This window comes from Onychostruthus taczanowskii, unplaced genomic scaffold, assembly GCF_017590055.1.
Source record: "Onychostruthus taczanowskii isolate IOZ18803 unplaced genomic scaffold, ASM1759005v1 scaffold21, whole genome shotgun sequence".
Classification (NCBI taxonomy): domain Eukaryota; kingdom Metazoa; phylum Chordata; class Aves; order Passeriformes; family Passeridae; genus Onychostruthus; species Onychostruthus taczanowskii.
The window spans coordinates 13,005,641-13,021,097 of NW_024499351.1; the positions used below are offsets into that span (position 1 = coordinate 13,005,641).

General features: G+C 40.0%; 1 protein-coding gene across 3 annotated transcripts in view; it reads left to right on the plus strand.

Annotated features, from left to right (window-relative positions):
• DAAM2 (dishevelled associated activator of morphogenesis 2) overlaps nt 1-15,457 on the plus strand; it is a 202,651-nt gene that overhangs the window by 140,392 nt on the left and 46,802 nt on the right. For all 3 annotated transcript variants that reach the window (XM_041404353.1, XM_041404352.1, XM_041404354.1), the window contains 8 exons: nt 5,645-5,755; nt 6,820-6,923; nt 8,111-8,177; nt 9,079-9,196; nt 10,667-10,805; nt 12,228-12,286; nt 12,667-12,851; nt 13,764-14,081. In XM_041404353.1, coding sequence (XP_041260287.1) covers nt 5,645-5,755; nt 6,820-6,923; nt 8,111-8,177; nt 9,079-9,196; nt 10,667-10,805; nt 12,228-12,286; nt 12,667-12,851; nt 13,764-14,081 — 1,101 coding nt within the window. The remainder of the gene's footprint in view (nt 1-5,644; nt 5,756-6,819; nt 6,924-8,110; nt 8,178-9,078; nt 9,197-10,666; nt 10,806-12,227; nt 12,287-12,666; nt 12,852-13,763; nt 14,082-15,457) is intronic.

Below are 15,457 nucleotides of genomic sequence, written 5' to 3' on the forward strand. Positions count from 1 at the left end.
TTAGGTGTGAAACAGAATCCTGTGGGGGCTGTATTTCCTGCAGCCTGAGCATCTAGCAGCAGCATTCGGTGTTATTGAAGTGTTCAGAAAGTGTGGAGCTTGCAGCAAACTTTATACTTTTCAGCTTGACTTTGCCCAGCCACACCTAAACACTGCTGTGTTGAAAATTATCCACCACAAGTGGCAAATCTGGCAGAACCCACAAACAAGAATTCTTTCTGTGAAAAAAACCAAAAAACTGTGGACTAAACTGTAGGAACAGGAGAGACTATTTGGAGTAGAAATTTTTATTCCTTTGCCTCTGTGGTCCATCCTTGCAGACTGATTCTAATTGGTGGGGGGAAGGAAAGCTGGGAACTGTAAAGGCACTGCTGTCTTTATATCTAGGTCTGCAAGACAGTAGCCAAATTAGAGACACAATGTGTAAGAGGGAAGTAATGTCAAATTTTGGAAATCAACTCAGTTCTTGGGAAGTGAAAGTACAGGGCTTTCTGGAAATTATACTGAGCTCACTTTTATTGGAATGTCCAACAAATAACTTACAGGTGAGGCTGATCTCTGACAATATCAGTGCCAGTGTTGCTTTTCCTTAAGTTGCCTTCCTGACAGCAGTGGTTGAAAATATTTGTCATCCCATTTAGCCATCTTACTGTAAATTTATTCCTTCTCATCTGTGAAAGCTGGCATTTTGTATTCTATGTGTGTGGCTTTATTTTCAACTCTTGCAGGTAGCAGTAAACCTAGGTGTCCCATTCTCCCTCGTGTCACTTGTGGTGACCAGCACTATGTCTGTTGGGGATTCGGGAGGTTAATGGAATTAACACTAATACCGATCTACTTTTCCCCAAAATAATTTTTTTTTTCCTTTTGAAGAGGCATATCATTGTGAGGAGTAATAACTTGGGGTACGTGGTTCTGCTTCCACTCCTTCTTGTAAGAAGAAGGAAGAGAGGTTCAGAATGATTTACTGACAACTATCTAAAACTTGAGCTCCTGAATAACTTGCTGCTGACAACTTTAGATTGAAACAGTGATTATTGCCAGTGTGCACAAGTGTGGTGGAGTGTAGAGATCATGTATTTAACACAGCAACATAAAACATGGCACATTTTGTTGAATGTGAGAAGTTATTGCTGGTCAATGTTCTAAACACAACTCCTGCTACCTGGTACAGCTGCCAAAAGTTGTCAGAAGACTCAGCAACTGGTGAATTAGTGGAAAAGGAAAGCTGTGACTTAATCTGTGTATGGCTCTTACTAGACTTACATTAACTCTGTCCTGCAATAGCTCCTATTACTTTAATAGAAAATGTGTAGTTTTATGTTAGGGTATCTGAAGTCAAAATTCAAATGACAGTGAAATTCTTGAGCATTATAAATGCTTTTAGTCCCAATTAACTATATTGCACCAAGTAATATCAGCTGAAGACCATTAATCAAGCAGTACTGAAATGCTTCATAAAGGGTATCTTTGCTTTCTGATGTGTTCTCTCTTTTTAAATTTTTTTATGAAGTGAATGGAAAATATAAATAGAACTTATAGGAATATGAAGGACTATTTCCTTATGAAAAACAAAATCAGAGTTTACTTTGAATTGAAACTGATGTAAAATACTATTTCTTTCTAAATTGCCAGCGTTTAGTCTATTGACTACAAATGTCAGTCCCTAACCTCAGTCAGAATTCACTTTAAAGACCTGAGGAGATTCTCCACAATTTACTTTTTTGTTGAGGCTCGAGTCTTCACTCAATTGCCTTTTCATACTGCAACTTCACCCTGTGTCTTTGATATTCAATGTGTTCATAAGTCTATCAGAATCATCCTTATCTTGGCACTTGCAACAAGATTCTATACTTTATGTTTGTGTCTCGATTTATATAGTCACTATTCCTATTTTCTCATATTTGCTATGTCTTCTTGCCTGAGCTCTTCCCTTTGCCTGCTTCAATTATTGATCCTTCTTTTATAATGCCCTTCTGCCTGGAATGATTCTCACTTTAATGTCCAACATGGATATTCCTTGAAAATTGTCCTCTTCAGAGTAATACTCTTTCTGTACTCAAATACGACAGTAGTATTAGGGGATGCCTTCAATCTCCTTCCTGAGGCAATCTGGAAAACTCTGACTTCATCCAATTTGAAACATGCATGTTTGAAACATGCTACTTTGCCTACAAATCTACTCTGCCCCTTAAAGAACAGAGATGAAAGAAAACACTTGAAATCCAAACAGTAAATCCTCAGAGCAGAAATGTGGAATCATGAAGATGAGCTCTTGTCCTTGCTGGGATTTTTTTCCATGTGTTCAGTGTAATTCTGTTCCTGGCTCACTGTGTGATCATAAAAATATTACTTTGTCTTTTTTTTTTTTTTTTCTTTGTGAAGATGGAGTTTTATAAAATGCTATGAAAACTGAGAAAGAAGAGTCCCTGATTTTAAAGTCATTAATGTCTAAATTATCCTATTTATGACTGGTTTCCCTTGCGAAAGGGGCACAGTCTTTCTCTTCCCTAAGCTGTTGCCTTTATTGTTATGATTTCTGCTTCCTCTCCTTTTCTCTGTCGTGACATTGTATCACATTATACTTTTTAACATGCCATCTTTTGTGACAAAACTAATATTGCATAGTCATAATGCTCTCTTGGCCCAAAAAAGTTTATCAGGATGTTCTAGTGCTCTTCTAGCACAGCTTGCTATTTAAAACACTGCTCTAGCTGTGGATCCCTGTGGGGAGAAAGAATTTTCCTTTTAGTCTTGAGAGAACCTAGGTGTTAGATACTATCTGAAAGAAGCTGATTTTACTTCCCAGTGGAAATATTAACTGGGCTGCTTTGGGCAGAAAGCTCTGGTTTTCCTTCTTAATGTTGCTAGAAATGTTGAAGCTTGAGGTGAATGAATAAAGAATGTTTGATATTGTCAGTTGAAAAGGTGGAGACCAGGAGCATTCCTTCCAGAGCCCCCTTGCTTGGTTTTTGTCAAACACTGTCAGTACAGTCTATAATTTGTAAGGAGAAAGCTGATCAATTTGGAATTGTAGTAGAGGATCTAACAAGGAACAAATTAAAAGGCTGTATTCACCCTTGATTTCCTTCTTCCCTTTAGGGCTCAACCAAAGTCTTTTGAGGTTTGCTGCAGATTGAAAGAAACCCTACTGGTTGTCAGTGATGAGGAATAATGGGATTAAGTGAGGAAAGTTTTGCTTAAATACTAGGAAAAACCTTTATAACTGTAAGATCAGTTGGGCCACAGAACTGGCTGCCAAGAGGTGTGGTGAAATCTTTTTCACAGGAAATGTTCAAGTGAAGACTTGAACCTCAGCCATTTGCAAAGAGTTGGAGATATTGGAGTTTGGCCACAGTATGTCGGTGTAGACTCTGATTTTTAGGAATTGCAAGAACTTACAGTGTTTCCTTCTCAAGCTGAACAATTACATGAAGATGTGCTTCTCTTCAGTTGGATTAGTGCAAAACAGAGTTTTGGGTTTCTTGCCCTGAATTTGGTTTGCCTCCCATTGCATTCTGCTCCTAGTTCAGTGTTCTGAAATGAGGGATAGAAAACTTTTGTTAGCATCCTTCAACCTGTCTGGATGCTGTACCTGATATGCTGTTTCAAAGATTCTAGCATGTTCCTACAAGTCTGTGGGAAAGTATGATAGGAATGAAGCCTCTGTAGAAAACCAGCAAAACCATCCTTGGTTTTGCTGCTTCTGTAGTGATGGCTAATTCAATTATTCCAAGAAGGCACATGTGTTTTGGATTTCAGTGTCAAATGTGGCAGTAACAGAATAAAATTCTTTCATTTATTTCACTTCTGCTTGTTTATCAAGTTGAACAGTTGGTTTTGTTGGTGAATTTAAAGACTCCTCAGATAATTTCTGATTGTCACTGTTAGTGATAGGATGGTGGATTGAGCTGTCCACTAGTCTGGCTCAGTAGAGCATTTAATGTGCTTTTGTGTAAGACTCGTTCTCATTTATAGCAAAATATTATTTGGTCGTAACACAGGTACTGGGGTGTTGGATAAGATTGAAAGTCAAATGCCTGGAGTAGGGAAATTTGAAAATTCCAGATGGGAAATTTAGAACCAGTAAGAGAAAAGAGTTTATGAAATCAATCTTGTTTGATAGTGAACATACCATGCTCAGATGTGAAAACAGCTCTCAGTAGCAGTGTATGATAGGTCAAAATATTTTTGCACAAAAATAAGCATGAAGCCAGGAGGTTATTCTTTCCCCTGAAAAATATACACGAGGATATTCCTCCTATTTCTTGAGACATATCTCTGTGGCTTTCTATAGGAAACAAGATAGAGCTATGGTGAGTAGCAGAGGAAAGATTTTGCTATGACTGAACACTTTCAGTAACCAGGGACAAAAGACTAGAGGAAAATTAACTTCCTTACTCAGCATCATAGCTTCAAAATGTTGTTTAGATGGTCTGCTGAGCCAAACACAAAAAAGTTATTTTTGTCTTCGTTATCCCTTTATGGTCAAAACTTCTTAGGGAGACTAAAAAGAATTCTCTCTTTTTTAGTGTGATACCAAAACAAATACAAGAGTGTAAGGCATTTTTTATGTATGCTGGAGTGAGACTCATACAGCTGAACTCACAGATCTCAAGTGGAATTTGTTACTCTTTCAGTAAGGAAAATCATCCTTGGAATTATGAACTGATCATAGAAGATTCAGAAGAGACTATGAATGGTGATCAGCACCATTCAAAAGCTGAAAGTAGAGTAGCTTTCATGGCTAATCAGTTTCTGCATATAACCTCTTTGGTAAATATTCAAGGGGAATTAATCCTGAATAAGGCAAAGGCCACCACTATTACTTATCTAGTCTTTTTCTCCTTTGTATCCTGATGTCCACAAGATTATGGTAAAATATCAGTATATATGCAGAAATTAGACCAAAAGCATTCCTGTGCTGAACACCCACTGTGGGTTGGTTAACAGGGGGATGTGCAGCCTCCAGGGAGAACTTCCAGCAGCCTTTCAATAAACAGAGCTTAAAAGAAAGATGGAGAAAGGCATTTTACCAGGGCCTGTAACAGGACAGGACAAGGGCTAAAGGGTTTAAACTATAAAAAGCTAGAGATTAAATAGGTAAAAGGAAGAGGGTTGTTTTTGTGATGAGGGTGAAAAGGCAGTGGAACAGGTTGGCCAGAGATGTTTTAGATGCCTCATCCCTGGAAATGTTTGAGGCCAAGCTAGATGGGGTTTTGAGGAGCCTGGTCTGGCAGAAAGATGTTCCTGCCTGTGGCAGGGGGGTCAGGACTAGATGATCTTTAAAGGGCATTTTAAACCTGAAACATTCCATGAGTCTGTAACATGGAAACTGGAGCTTATTTGCACTTCCAGTGAAGGTGTGTAATTCAACTTTGAGCTTTGGAGCTGTATGCACAGGGGATATTCCTGTTATTTGAAAATCCCTAAAAGGAGCTTACCAAGAGGTGATAATTGTCTGCTTCATGTTAAAGGGTGGTAAGTGAAGGAACAAGGATAAATCTTTCAAGGTTCAGGCATAGGCTTCATTCCTCAAAAGACAGCTTCTCTTTACAATTATCTCCCCCTGTATGCAGAAGTGCAATCTGTCCTGCAAGAAATTAGCTTATGTCCTCTAACCCAGCTTGATGTTCTGTTTCAGTCATTGTTAAATGAGCTAGACCGAAGCATGGGGCGATACCGAGATGAAGTAAACCTCAAAACAGCCATCATGTCCTTTATCAATGCTGTTCTGAATGCAGGTGCTGGTGAGGTGAGTCACTGCCCTGGAAATTCTTTCTAAAATGTTATGTTTAAATTAGTTTACCTTGGAAATAGTCAGCAGATTAAGTCACAAATCTTGTGGTAGCAAGTGGATATATTTTGTGGAAAATAATGCCTAATTGTTAAGATCAGTCTTATAATATCTTCCATATTATTTTATTTAGAGCTTCTTCAATATAACATAGACTACTTACACTGAAGAGATTACTTTGGGTTGTTTGTTTGTTGGTTGGTTTGTGGAGTTTCTTTTTCTTTTTCTTTTTCTTTTTTTTTTAATTTGTTTTAAGAACTGAAAAGCATTTACCTTTTTATTCCAGCCTTTTTAGAAAATATTTTGGTTTACCTTCAGAAATGTTTAGAAATGTTAAGTTGTTTTGACGCAAAGCCAAAGTAAAATCATTTTAATTTTAAAATATCAAAGGGAAACATTTCAGGAAAAAGTCTAGTTGTTTTACTTTTATTAACAAGATTTCCTTTTGAATCTGAAGGATAGTTTAAACTAATTTATTTCATAAAAAGTGTTCCTTTTGTGACATTGGCTATTTTTTTCCTTTTTTTGGAAAAACCACAAAAGACAAGCTCATGAGAGCTATCTGACAATGTATTTGTCTCTGTCTCTGGGAATCCTGTAACATCCCACTGAACACATGACAGAAGGTTTGTCAGAGTTATGTGGTTTTTTGTATATGGTTTCATGACAAATAAACAGAAAAAAGTAGGAGGAAGACTGCTATGCTGTTCATCTGTAAGCAGGAGGGGAACCTCTAATTGACTAGCAGGGAAAATGCCAGTAGCTTCTGTTCCTTATGCAACAACACGCTGTCCTTATGACTGTGTATGCAAAATTCATAGTACATAAATGTACTTTAAGTGAAATGGAGGCAAAGGCATTAATTCCTTTTTTACTTACTTTACTGGAATTATTCATCCTGTGAATTTGGTGTCAGGATAGAGAATATTGAAAAGGGAAGAAATGAAGTTTTAAGTAAATGTTTTTAAAATGTGATTGACAGCTTTTGAAAACAAATAACTTGGCTTTCCCTCATTTTTAAGGACAATTTGGAGTTCCGATTGCATCTCCGATATGAGTTTCTAATGCTGGGAATTCAGCCTGTCATTGACAAGCTCAGAGGACATGAGAATGCCACACTGGACAGGTAAGACTTATTTTCTGAGAACAGCTAGATGAACAGAGACTTCTTAGAAATTCTTTTCTATTTGAGACAGCTGATTCTGTCTCTTCTTGAAACTGACTCCCTAAAAAAACCAAAAATAAAATTAAAAAATACATTTTTCCTGAAATTAACATTAGCAGATGAAGTAGGAAACATACATACTAAGTTGGCAGAGGCTGTGGCAAAGGAGTTCCTCAATTGCTTTTCTTCTCAGTGGGGAATGGCAGTCTGAATGAAAAATACAAAAAATATTCTAATTGTTTTGTCTTGAAGCAAAACTGAAACAAAAGCCTGTCCTGGCAGGAGGCAGGGAAACCAGTAGTTCATTGACTTCATTGTGACAGAGTATGTGTGGTCTAAGTCCAGGTTCTGAGTTTCCAAGTTGGATGACTACAGTTTGCTGCAGAGCTGAAACCAGGAATGATGCTTTTGATCTGCAACATTATAAGCATGAATAAGAAAATCTGTACTATAGATGATATGTATTCCTTTGGACAGTAACCAAGAGTGTTTAGGAGGGACTTAGCTGGATTTTACCAGTTAGGAGAATAACAAAGTTTTGAGAGGATCTCAGATGCCTGGATTACTCTTGTACCACATCTGTACAGGGGAATGTGCCACAGCCTTTCTCCACATCATCTGCTGTGCTCCAGTCTCTATGTAAGAAAAGTCCAGATGGTCCAATGTGTCACTCAGCGGGTCACCCAGATCCAGACATAGTCATGCTGCTGTGCGTATCAATAGGCATATCTAGAGGCTCTTGAGAGCTGATCCACTGAATGCATTTCTGCTTCACTGTTTAAAACCGACAACTATCCAATACCTGGATAGTAAGCGTGGTGTGGACTTTTTAGAACTGTATTGTCACTGCAGGCATTGCATTCATCAAAAACAGAATATCCCTTTCCTATTTTATATGTTTGTCTTTTGCACTTTACCTCAACACAGTACTATAGAGTGTGTGCACCTCTGCCAAACTTTTCTTTTGACCTGTCACTGACCTCCTTGCCTTGCATACCTGTGACAGCACTTCATGTAAGAAAGGCTTGCCAAATTCCACATGTTCCAGCAGAACTGAGGTTTTGCTGCTTCTCTAGTGACACACTTAAATTAAGTCTGAATCATGCCATGAACATTGGCAGATGTTTTGTTATTCTGTTTCCTCTTAGACATTTAGATTTCTTTGAGATGGTCAGAAATGAAGATGACCTGGAGCTTGCCAAGCGGTTTGACCTGGTAAGTTTTTCTTTGAAGTATGTGAACTTGCCAAAGCTGAACTTGCATCCATTTGGGATGCTTCTTGCACCTTTCCTTTGTGCTCCCTAAAACTGAGGTTTGACTTTGATGCTGAGAGTGGCTGATGCTCTTGTTTTCACTGTTCCTCATTTAGCAAGCAGGAGGTTTGCACTGTGTGAACAGTGAAAACAGTGGTCACACAAAGGGCTTCTGATGAGTATCTTTGATAAAAATTTTTCTTTTGTTTGCCTGAATGTTCAGAAGTGAAGGAGGTTCTCAACCATGCTCTCAGGTTCTCAGTCCTGATCTGGATGCCTCCTAGTTTCAGACATCCCCTTTGCAGGACTGTGGGTGAAGTTTGGGCTATTTTCTGATATTCCTCCCAAGATTGCATGTAACTCTGCTGACAACTGTTGCCTCAGAGCCTGTGGACAGGATAAGTATTTCAGAATATGTGGTTTTAAAGACTGACATAGAGACAACCTCTAGCATCAATAAAAAGCTGTAGGGTCCTGAATGGTTCAGTCCCCTCTTTCTTTATGAACAGCTCTTGCTGTACTCACAGATCCAGAACAACTGAACCTTTCTTGCTTAGCTTCTACTATTTGTGCCACCAGTTTCTAGGACCCAAATGTTTTGCTTGCTCCAGAACAGTTCTTGGTGGCTTTGCATGGCTCCCACCTTTCTAGCCTTTTACTCTGGGGATCTTTTCCATACTGGATAGGGATGACAATGGTGGTGTCAAAGACCCTTGTGCCTATTCCTGGAAGCTTCAGCTGGACCTGCCAGGAGACTTTGCAGAGATCCAGTTGCTGGAAATTTGCCTGTCTTTGTATTGATTGGTTCTTTCACAGTTAATCAGGCTTTTACTGTGGATGGTTTTTCTCTTCTCTCACTTCAGATCCACATTGATACAAAAAGTGCCTCTCAGATGTTTGAGTTGATCAAGAAGAGATTGAAGCATACAGATGCCTATCCCTATTTGTTATCCATCCTCCAGCACTGCTTGCAGATGCCATGTGAGTACATTTATAGATTTCCAGAGCAAGGGGTATTGAAGAACTGGGTGAAACTCTGGTGTTCACAGATACCGGGGCACGCACTGTCATTGTCTCCTATTCAGAGCTTGGCTGTGGCTAATGAACTTGGTATCTTACACTGCAAAATTTTTGTTGCAATACTTAGGGCAGTAGTTTGACCTCTCTGCACTTACAAGTAAAATTGAGTAGCTGAGTCATTCCAGTTAGTCACTGACAGAGCTTTTAATGATTTTAAATCAGAAGTTTTAAAAAAGAGTCCTTGTGCTACAGATCAGGGAATTCCCAGAAAGAGATAGCATTTGGAATATTAAAAAAAGACAGTGAGAATTTTTTCTGGTGAAACAGTACAGTACTGAAAGCTGTTCTACCACTGGGAAATTCCACAGTAAGTCTTCAGGCTACTATCTCATGGCAGTGCATCAATGGAGAGCTCCCAAATGCAAAGTAAAAAATAATATTGGAATTTGTTTCCAAAGGAAGTGATAAGAATCTTCTTGTTAACTGCAATAAAATAATTCAGTTATGCACCCAGAGTTTAACAGCAAAATCACTAAAGAACTGCCTGCCTTGATCCTCTTAGGTGTGAGGTGCTGGTCTTCCGTGACTTTCATCCATATTTGAGCAGTCAAACCGAGAAAGGAACATGAGGGAGATGTACTGGGGTGTGCTTCTCAGCAAGTAACGTGATATGTAGTATATTCTCAGGCTCTCATTAGATTCAAGTACAGCGATGCACAAATTTGGGTGATACTTTGTCTCAGTGGCCTCTTTGATATTACACTTTAGGAGAGAGCTTGAGCTTTATGTATTGACTGGGATTTTTGGTGGCAGAAAGATTAAATCCTGTTAGGCCAGGGCAGGATTGTACTGCAGCAATTTTAAAGAATCTAAAGATGTAGTTTACATAACTTACAGAGCTGAGGTGGACTTAATGTTGCTCTGGCTCTTCTGTTTGTATGTCCATGAGATCAGTCCTTTTGGTTCAAATTCTGTTCTTTATCTCTGTGCTTTCCAGTCATGTTTGTACAAATTTTTCATGCCAGTTGAGTTTTCACTGACCTGCAGATAACCAAGCATGAAGATAGAATATCTCATTGTTTCTACAGTGACCTCAACATCCCAGAAAACACTGAGTATTAGTTATCACAAGGGAATCCTTTTTATAGACATTTAGTGTGCAACTTATAGCTAACCTGTCAAAAGGTTGCATAGCCTGAATGTGCACATAAGGCACAAAGTTGCCTGTGCCTGTTATGAGCTGTCCCAGTATGCCAGGTGTTTGTAAATAATCTGCTAGTAACTGTTCAGAGTTAGTCTTTGTGTTCTGTAATTCATCGCACACAGGACTGAGATGAAAGGTGGGGAGGAAAGAATGCCAGTTTGTTGGCATGTCTGTGCACTTTGGCATGGAATTGCAAGATCTCATGGGTTGGTCTTTTTTCATTACAGATAAGAGAAATGGAGGAAACTTCCAGCAGTGGCAGCTGCTGGACAGAATACTCCAACAAATTGTTCTTCAGGATGAGCGAGGAGATGATCCAGATATAGCTCCACTGGAAAACTTCAATGTCAAAAATATCATTAAAATGTAAGCTGCTTTAGTATTGTTTATTTCTTTTATGCAGGTGCTTAAGAAATAAAATATCATATATGAGACTTTCTTATTCAACTTACAGCTTCTCATTGTCTTTGTAAGTCGTTTAGTCTTCTAAGTAGTTTCCTTCTAATGACGTCTTAGCTTGGCAGTATTTCCTAGCAAAGTCCTTGTATTTCACTTCAAGTAACTGTTATTCTGGTTAGAAGAGCAGAAAAAATGTTCATGACTTTATAACAAGGCTTCCTCATGTGCCTTTTTAAATTCAGGATGCTCCTGAAAGCTTTCCTTGATACTGAAAAGTAAAAATAATGTCATAATCTCTATGCAGATCCCATTCCTACTAATGAGCACATGGTTTAGAAAGTTTGCAAATAGGGGAAAGCAGTCCCCACTTGGCACACAAAACCTCTTACCTCTTCGTAAAATGTCTGTTTGCTCTCACCCACAGACTTGGTTGAGGGCATTACCATTATTTTTTCCCATAGGATGCATCATTTGAGAAGTCTAGCTACATGAGCTGGCTCTCTTCTCAACTTCCCTGTTCTCAGTCCTTTTTTAGCCAAACTTTTGGATTCTTCATTTCATCCAACTGCCTCTGAAGGTAATTCATGGCCCATTACCCTTCTGAATTATCCACTGAAAAGAACATTTATAGAACATAAGTCCTATATGAAACCAAATTCTCCTGTACTAAAAATTTTACAGTTCCTTTTGTTGTAGGGGTGAGCCAAAATCGAAATTGATTTTTTGTCTTGGAAAAATACAGTGGTGTTGGATACCAGACTTCATTCTAGATTTCATGCCTGATCTTCCCCTTCTGCTTTCATAGCTACTTCTCATTCTGCATATCTAATCAATCCCCAGCATGCCCTGCATATTTTCTGTCAGTAATAGGAAATAGCTGTGCCACTATGAGATACAAGAATTGCCTTGTTACTGATGTATTACCCAGAAGAGAAGTATTCTTCCTTCTTGTAAGAAAGAAAAAATAGAACCACAGAGATTAGGGGAAAAAAAAACAAAAAACAAAACAATGGCAATCTGGTCTTATATTAAGGATGGGGTAATTTGTAATCCATAGCAGCTGTGATTACTTTAGTGATGACTTCTCTCTTTCAAAATAAGTAGACTTGGCATTTTGCGGGCATTACCTGAAGACAGGAATGTATCAGGACTTCCTTCCACAGCCATTCCTTTATCCCTTTTTATGACATTGAGTAAAAAGGCATCCTTTTTTTATTAGCTGTAGGCTAGGGAGTAGAGTCTGGATCCAGAAGGACCCCACTGGCGTGATCCTGTATAAACTTGTACACTTACCAGGTTGTGTTTTGCTGATCACTACGCATAATGGCCACTTGCCTTTCAACCTGGGTAGCTCAGGAAAAGTTTAAATGATCTCATTTCATCTTTCAGGCTGGTGAATGAAAATGAGGTCAAACAGTGGAGGGATCAGGCAGAGAAGTTCCGGAAAGGTGAGTTCGTCCTCTGTGCTTGCATAGGCAGAAACTGATCCCAATTCATTCACAGAGCAGTGACCAGCAGAGCTGGGCACAACTTTTCCTTTTGCAGACATTTTGTGTGATGGTGAACAGTTTATGTGTTTCACAGGATGGGGGTTCCTTCAGTCCTCACATGAAGTGATTTTACAGTCTATCTGAAACTTAGGCATTGCTGTCTTGATCACTGAAGGTCATTGTCAAGACAGTCAGGCTTTATTTTCTTTTTCTTGCTCTCATTATACATCCCTGCTTGAGCTGACAGAAGTGTTAGCTTTATTTCAGCATAACCTACATCTCCTCAGGGATTGTTCATGAGCTTTGTTTCATCAGTCCCACTTGCGTGTTCCCCCTAGACCACGCAGAGCTGATGAGCAGGCTAGAGAAGAAGGAGCGGGAATGTGAAACAAAGACGCAGGAGAAGGATGAAATGATGAAGACACTGAACAAAATGAAGGACAAGCTGCAGAAGGAATCCTTGGAGCTGCGCCAGACCCGAGACCAGATGAATGATCTGGTGGCTCAACTTAATGAGTTCTCGGTATGAGACTGGGAGCCTTCCCCATCATTGTTTAAAGGCTGCTAACTAGTGAATGATGAACAAAAGCATGTTATGCATGAAGCACATCTGTAGTCATATAGAAAATACTTAGAAGCTCCTCCGGTTTTAGCTGAGACCAAAGTCCCTGACCTGGTGGTATAGAATGGTTCATGCATGGGCTGCTCCATTCCTTCTCCTCAGCCACCTTCTTTGCAGGAGCTGCTGAGGCACATGTGTCCTCCTCCAGCCATAATTTTCACTGCTGAGTGGGGTGGCCCTGGTTATTTCAGTGGAATAGAGAGAAACCTCCCTGATACAAAAGTATATAACAAAAAGGATTCCTATAATGCTGCAAGAGTATCTGAACTGTCTCGGAGTTCTGCAGAAGTGGCATTTGCAGATGCTCCCTCCTGTTTGGTGCTCCTTGTATCCCAGCAGTGTGCCTAAGCCACCAGAACACAGCCCTGAGAAGTTAGACACTGCAGGAAGCAGATTCATTCCCTCCTCCCCTCTCCCGCTTTGCATTACTGAGGCCTAATGACAGGTATTCAGTGTTTCAAACCCTTAGCTTTTAAACCCAGGAGTTCAAAAGTTCATAAGATTGAACTTTTCTCTTTTTTCATACATAAGGAGAAAATAATACATTTTGGCTTCTTTTACTAGCTTTCTGTTTTTCTGAGCCATTTATGGTTCTTTTTTCAAGCTCTTCTCCCCAACTCCATGGGCTTGAAACTTTCTCTTAAATGAAAGCTGAGATTCCTCCCTTTATTGCATGGCTTTGAGTGCAGGAGGCTTTAAAGAAAACATCAAATATTTTGAGAGTCGTAATAAAATCACATCAGCTGGCAACATGGAGTTACTGTGCGTTTTAAACTGTTTGCTTTCTTTTTCTCTGTGTTTTTCATTTTCCAGCAAGGGGGCAGCATTTCCTTCCCACCCCCACCACCCCCTCCTCCAGGTGGCCCATTAGCTTTGTCCTCTTCTCATATGTCCGAGAATTTGCCACCACTGCCACCTCCTCTGCCTTTCTCCAGCTGTCCCCCACCTCCTGCTCCACCACCTCCACCAGGAGGACCTCCTCCTCCACCAGGAGCACCACCTTTCTTCAGCATGGGGGTGCCACCCCCCTCAACAACCACCTTCAGCACCAGTGGCCCCAGTCTGAAGAAGAAATCTATCCCGCAGCCTTCACATCCACTGAAATCCTTCAACTGGGCTAAGCTGAGTGAGGTAAGAAACTGCATTACTCAATTGATTTACTTTCTGAGTAACCAACCCCAATGATGGTTAATGCCACAAGATGCAAAGTGGCATAGAAGCAAGTGGCATTCTGTGGGCTGTGGTCAGTAGGAGTCATTAATTGTATTTAGGGAGTCTCCCCAGTTCTCCAGCAGTGCAGCACATCCCCTGTGATAGACTGAGCTGCATAGGTCTGGGCATGCAAATGATCTGGTCAAGCAAAGCTGCAATGGGGCTGAATACCTAAGTGAGAGCTGGACATCTCCAGGACTGATGTGCCAGAGCTGCCCTCACTTGTACACCAGGGAAAAGAGTGACCAGAGCCAATGTGGGCAAAATGTGGTGAGAACCATCTGAAAAACCAGCCCCCTCTACTCTGGCAAGAGCCATCACCAAGGACTGAAAGGTGTCCTGATTCTCCTCACTGTTTGTTCATGGCCACAAGGGAAGCTTCCTTTCTCCTTGAACGGTTATACTCTGTCTGTAGGTGATAAAACTCCAGGTTGTCAAAAAAAACCCAAAAAACCCAAAAACCCAGAGGACTTGGATTCTTCCTGTTGCACTCATTTTTCTTCTGCCTTGGTTGAGTGTCCTTCTTCACTTCTCTCTCCTCCTTCTCTTTTTCCCTTGTTCTTTTCCCTCCCCTTTTCTTTAGGTCTTAATTTTTTTAAACTGATTTAGAAAGAGAAAAAGTGTCTGTGTTGGGTTTGGATTTCTGCCTAGAAATCCAGGTTCTCTTTTAGACTGAAACTCACCCAGGGCCCAACTCCAGCATTTGGAATGAGTATCCAGGGACCTCTGGAATGCCACAAGAATTCTCTCTCCCCCTCTCCCCTTTTCTTTAAAATAAAGTGAAGTGAAATATTTGCTGCACCGTCTGTGCTTGTCTGTCAAGGCCACGTGGGGGGTGTGGGAGAGAATGTAAGGACGAGGATTTATTTTCCTTTGCAAAACATGGAACTTAGTGCTCTGAAGAAAAGAAATAATAACTAATACATGTATATATATGAATTTATATGAAAAAGAGAGAGTCACAGGTGTTTCTGTTTAGTGTACAGTAACTGTAGGCTTATCCTGCCCTCTGGATAAGAGTGAAGGCAGCTGTGCTAATAAAATTGAAGACCTGGGTGGTGAGATGGCTAAAAGACACTATTTTGAGGAAGGCGAAATAGTTGGGGAAAGGGGCATAAGAGGGTGGGGCCTTCATTTTGGAGTGTCTGCCAGTGTTAGTGTTTTGGTATGGTCTCTGCAAAATGGCAGAGGTTGTGGTGTCAATATAGGTGTCTCATGTTGTTACTTGGGTTGCACTTTGTTATGAAATTATTTGATTTCACTGGCTGCTGGAGAAGCTTTGTTTTGGAGAAGAT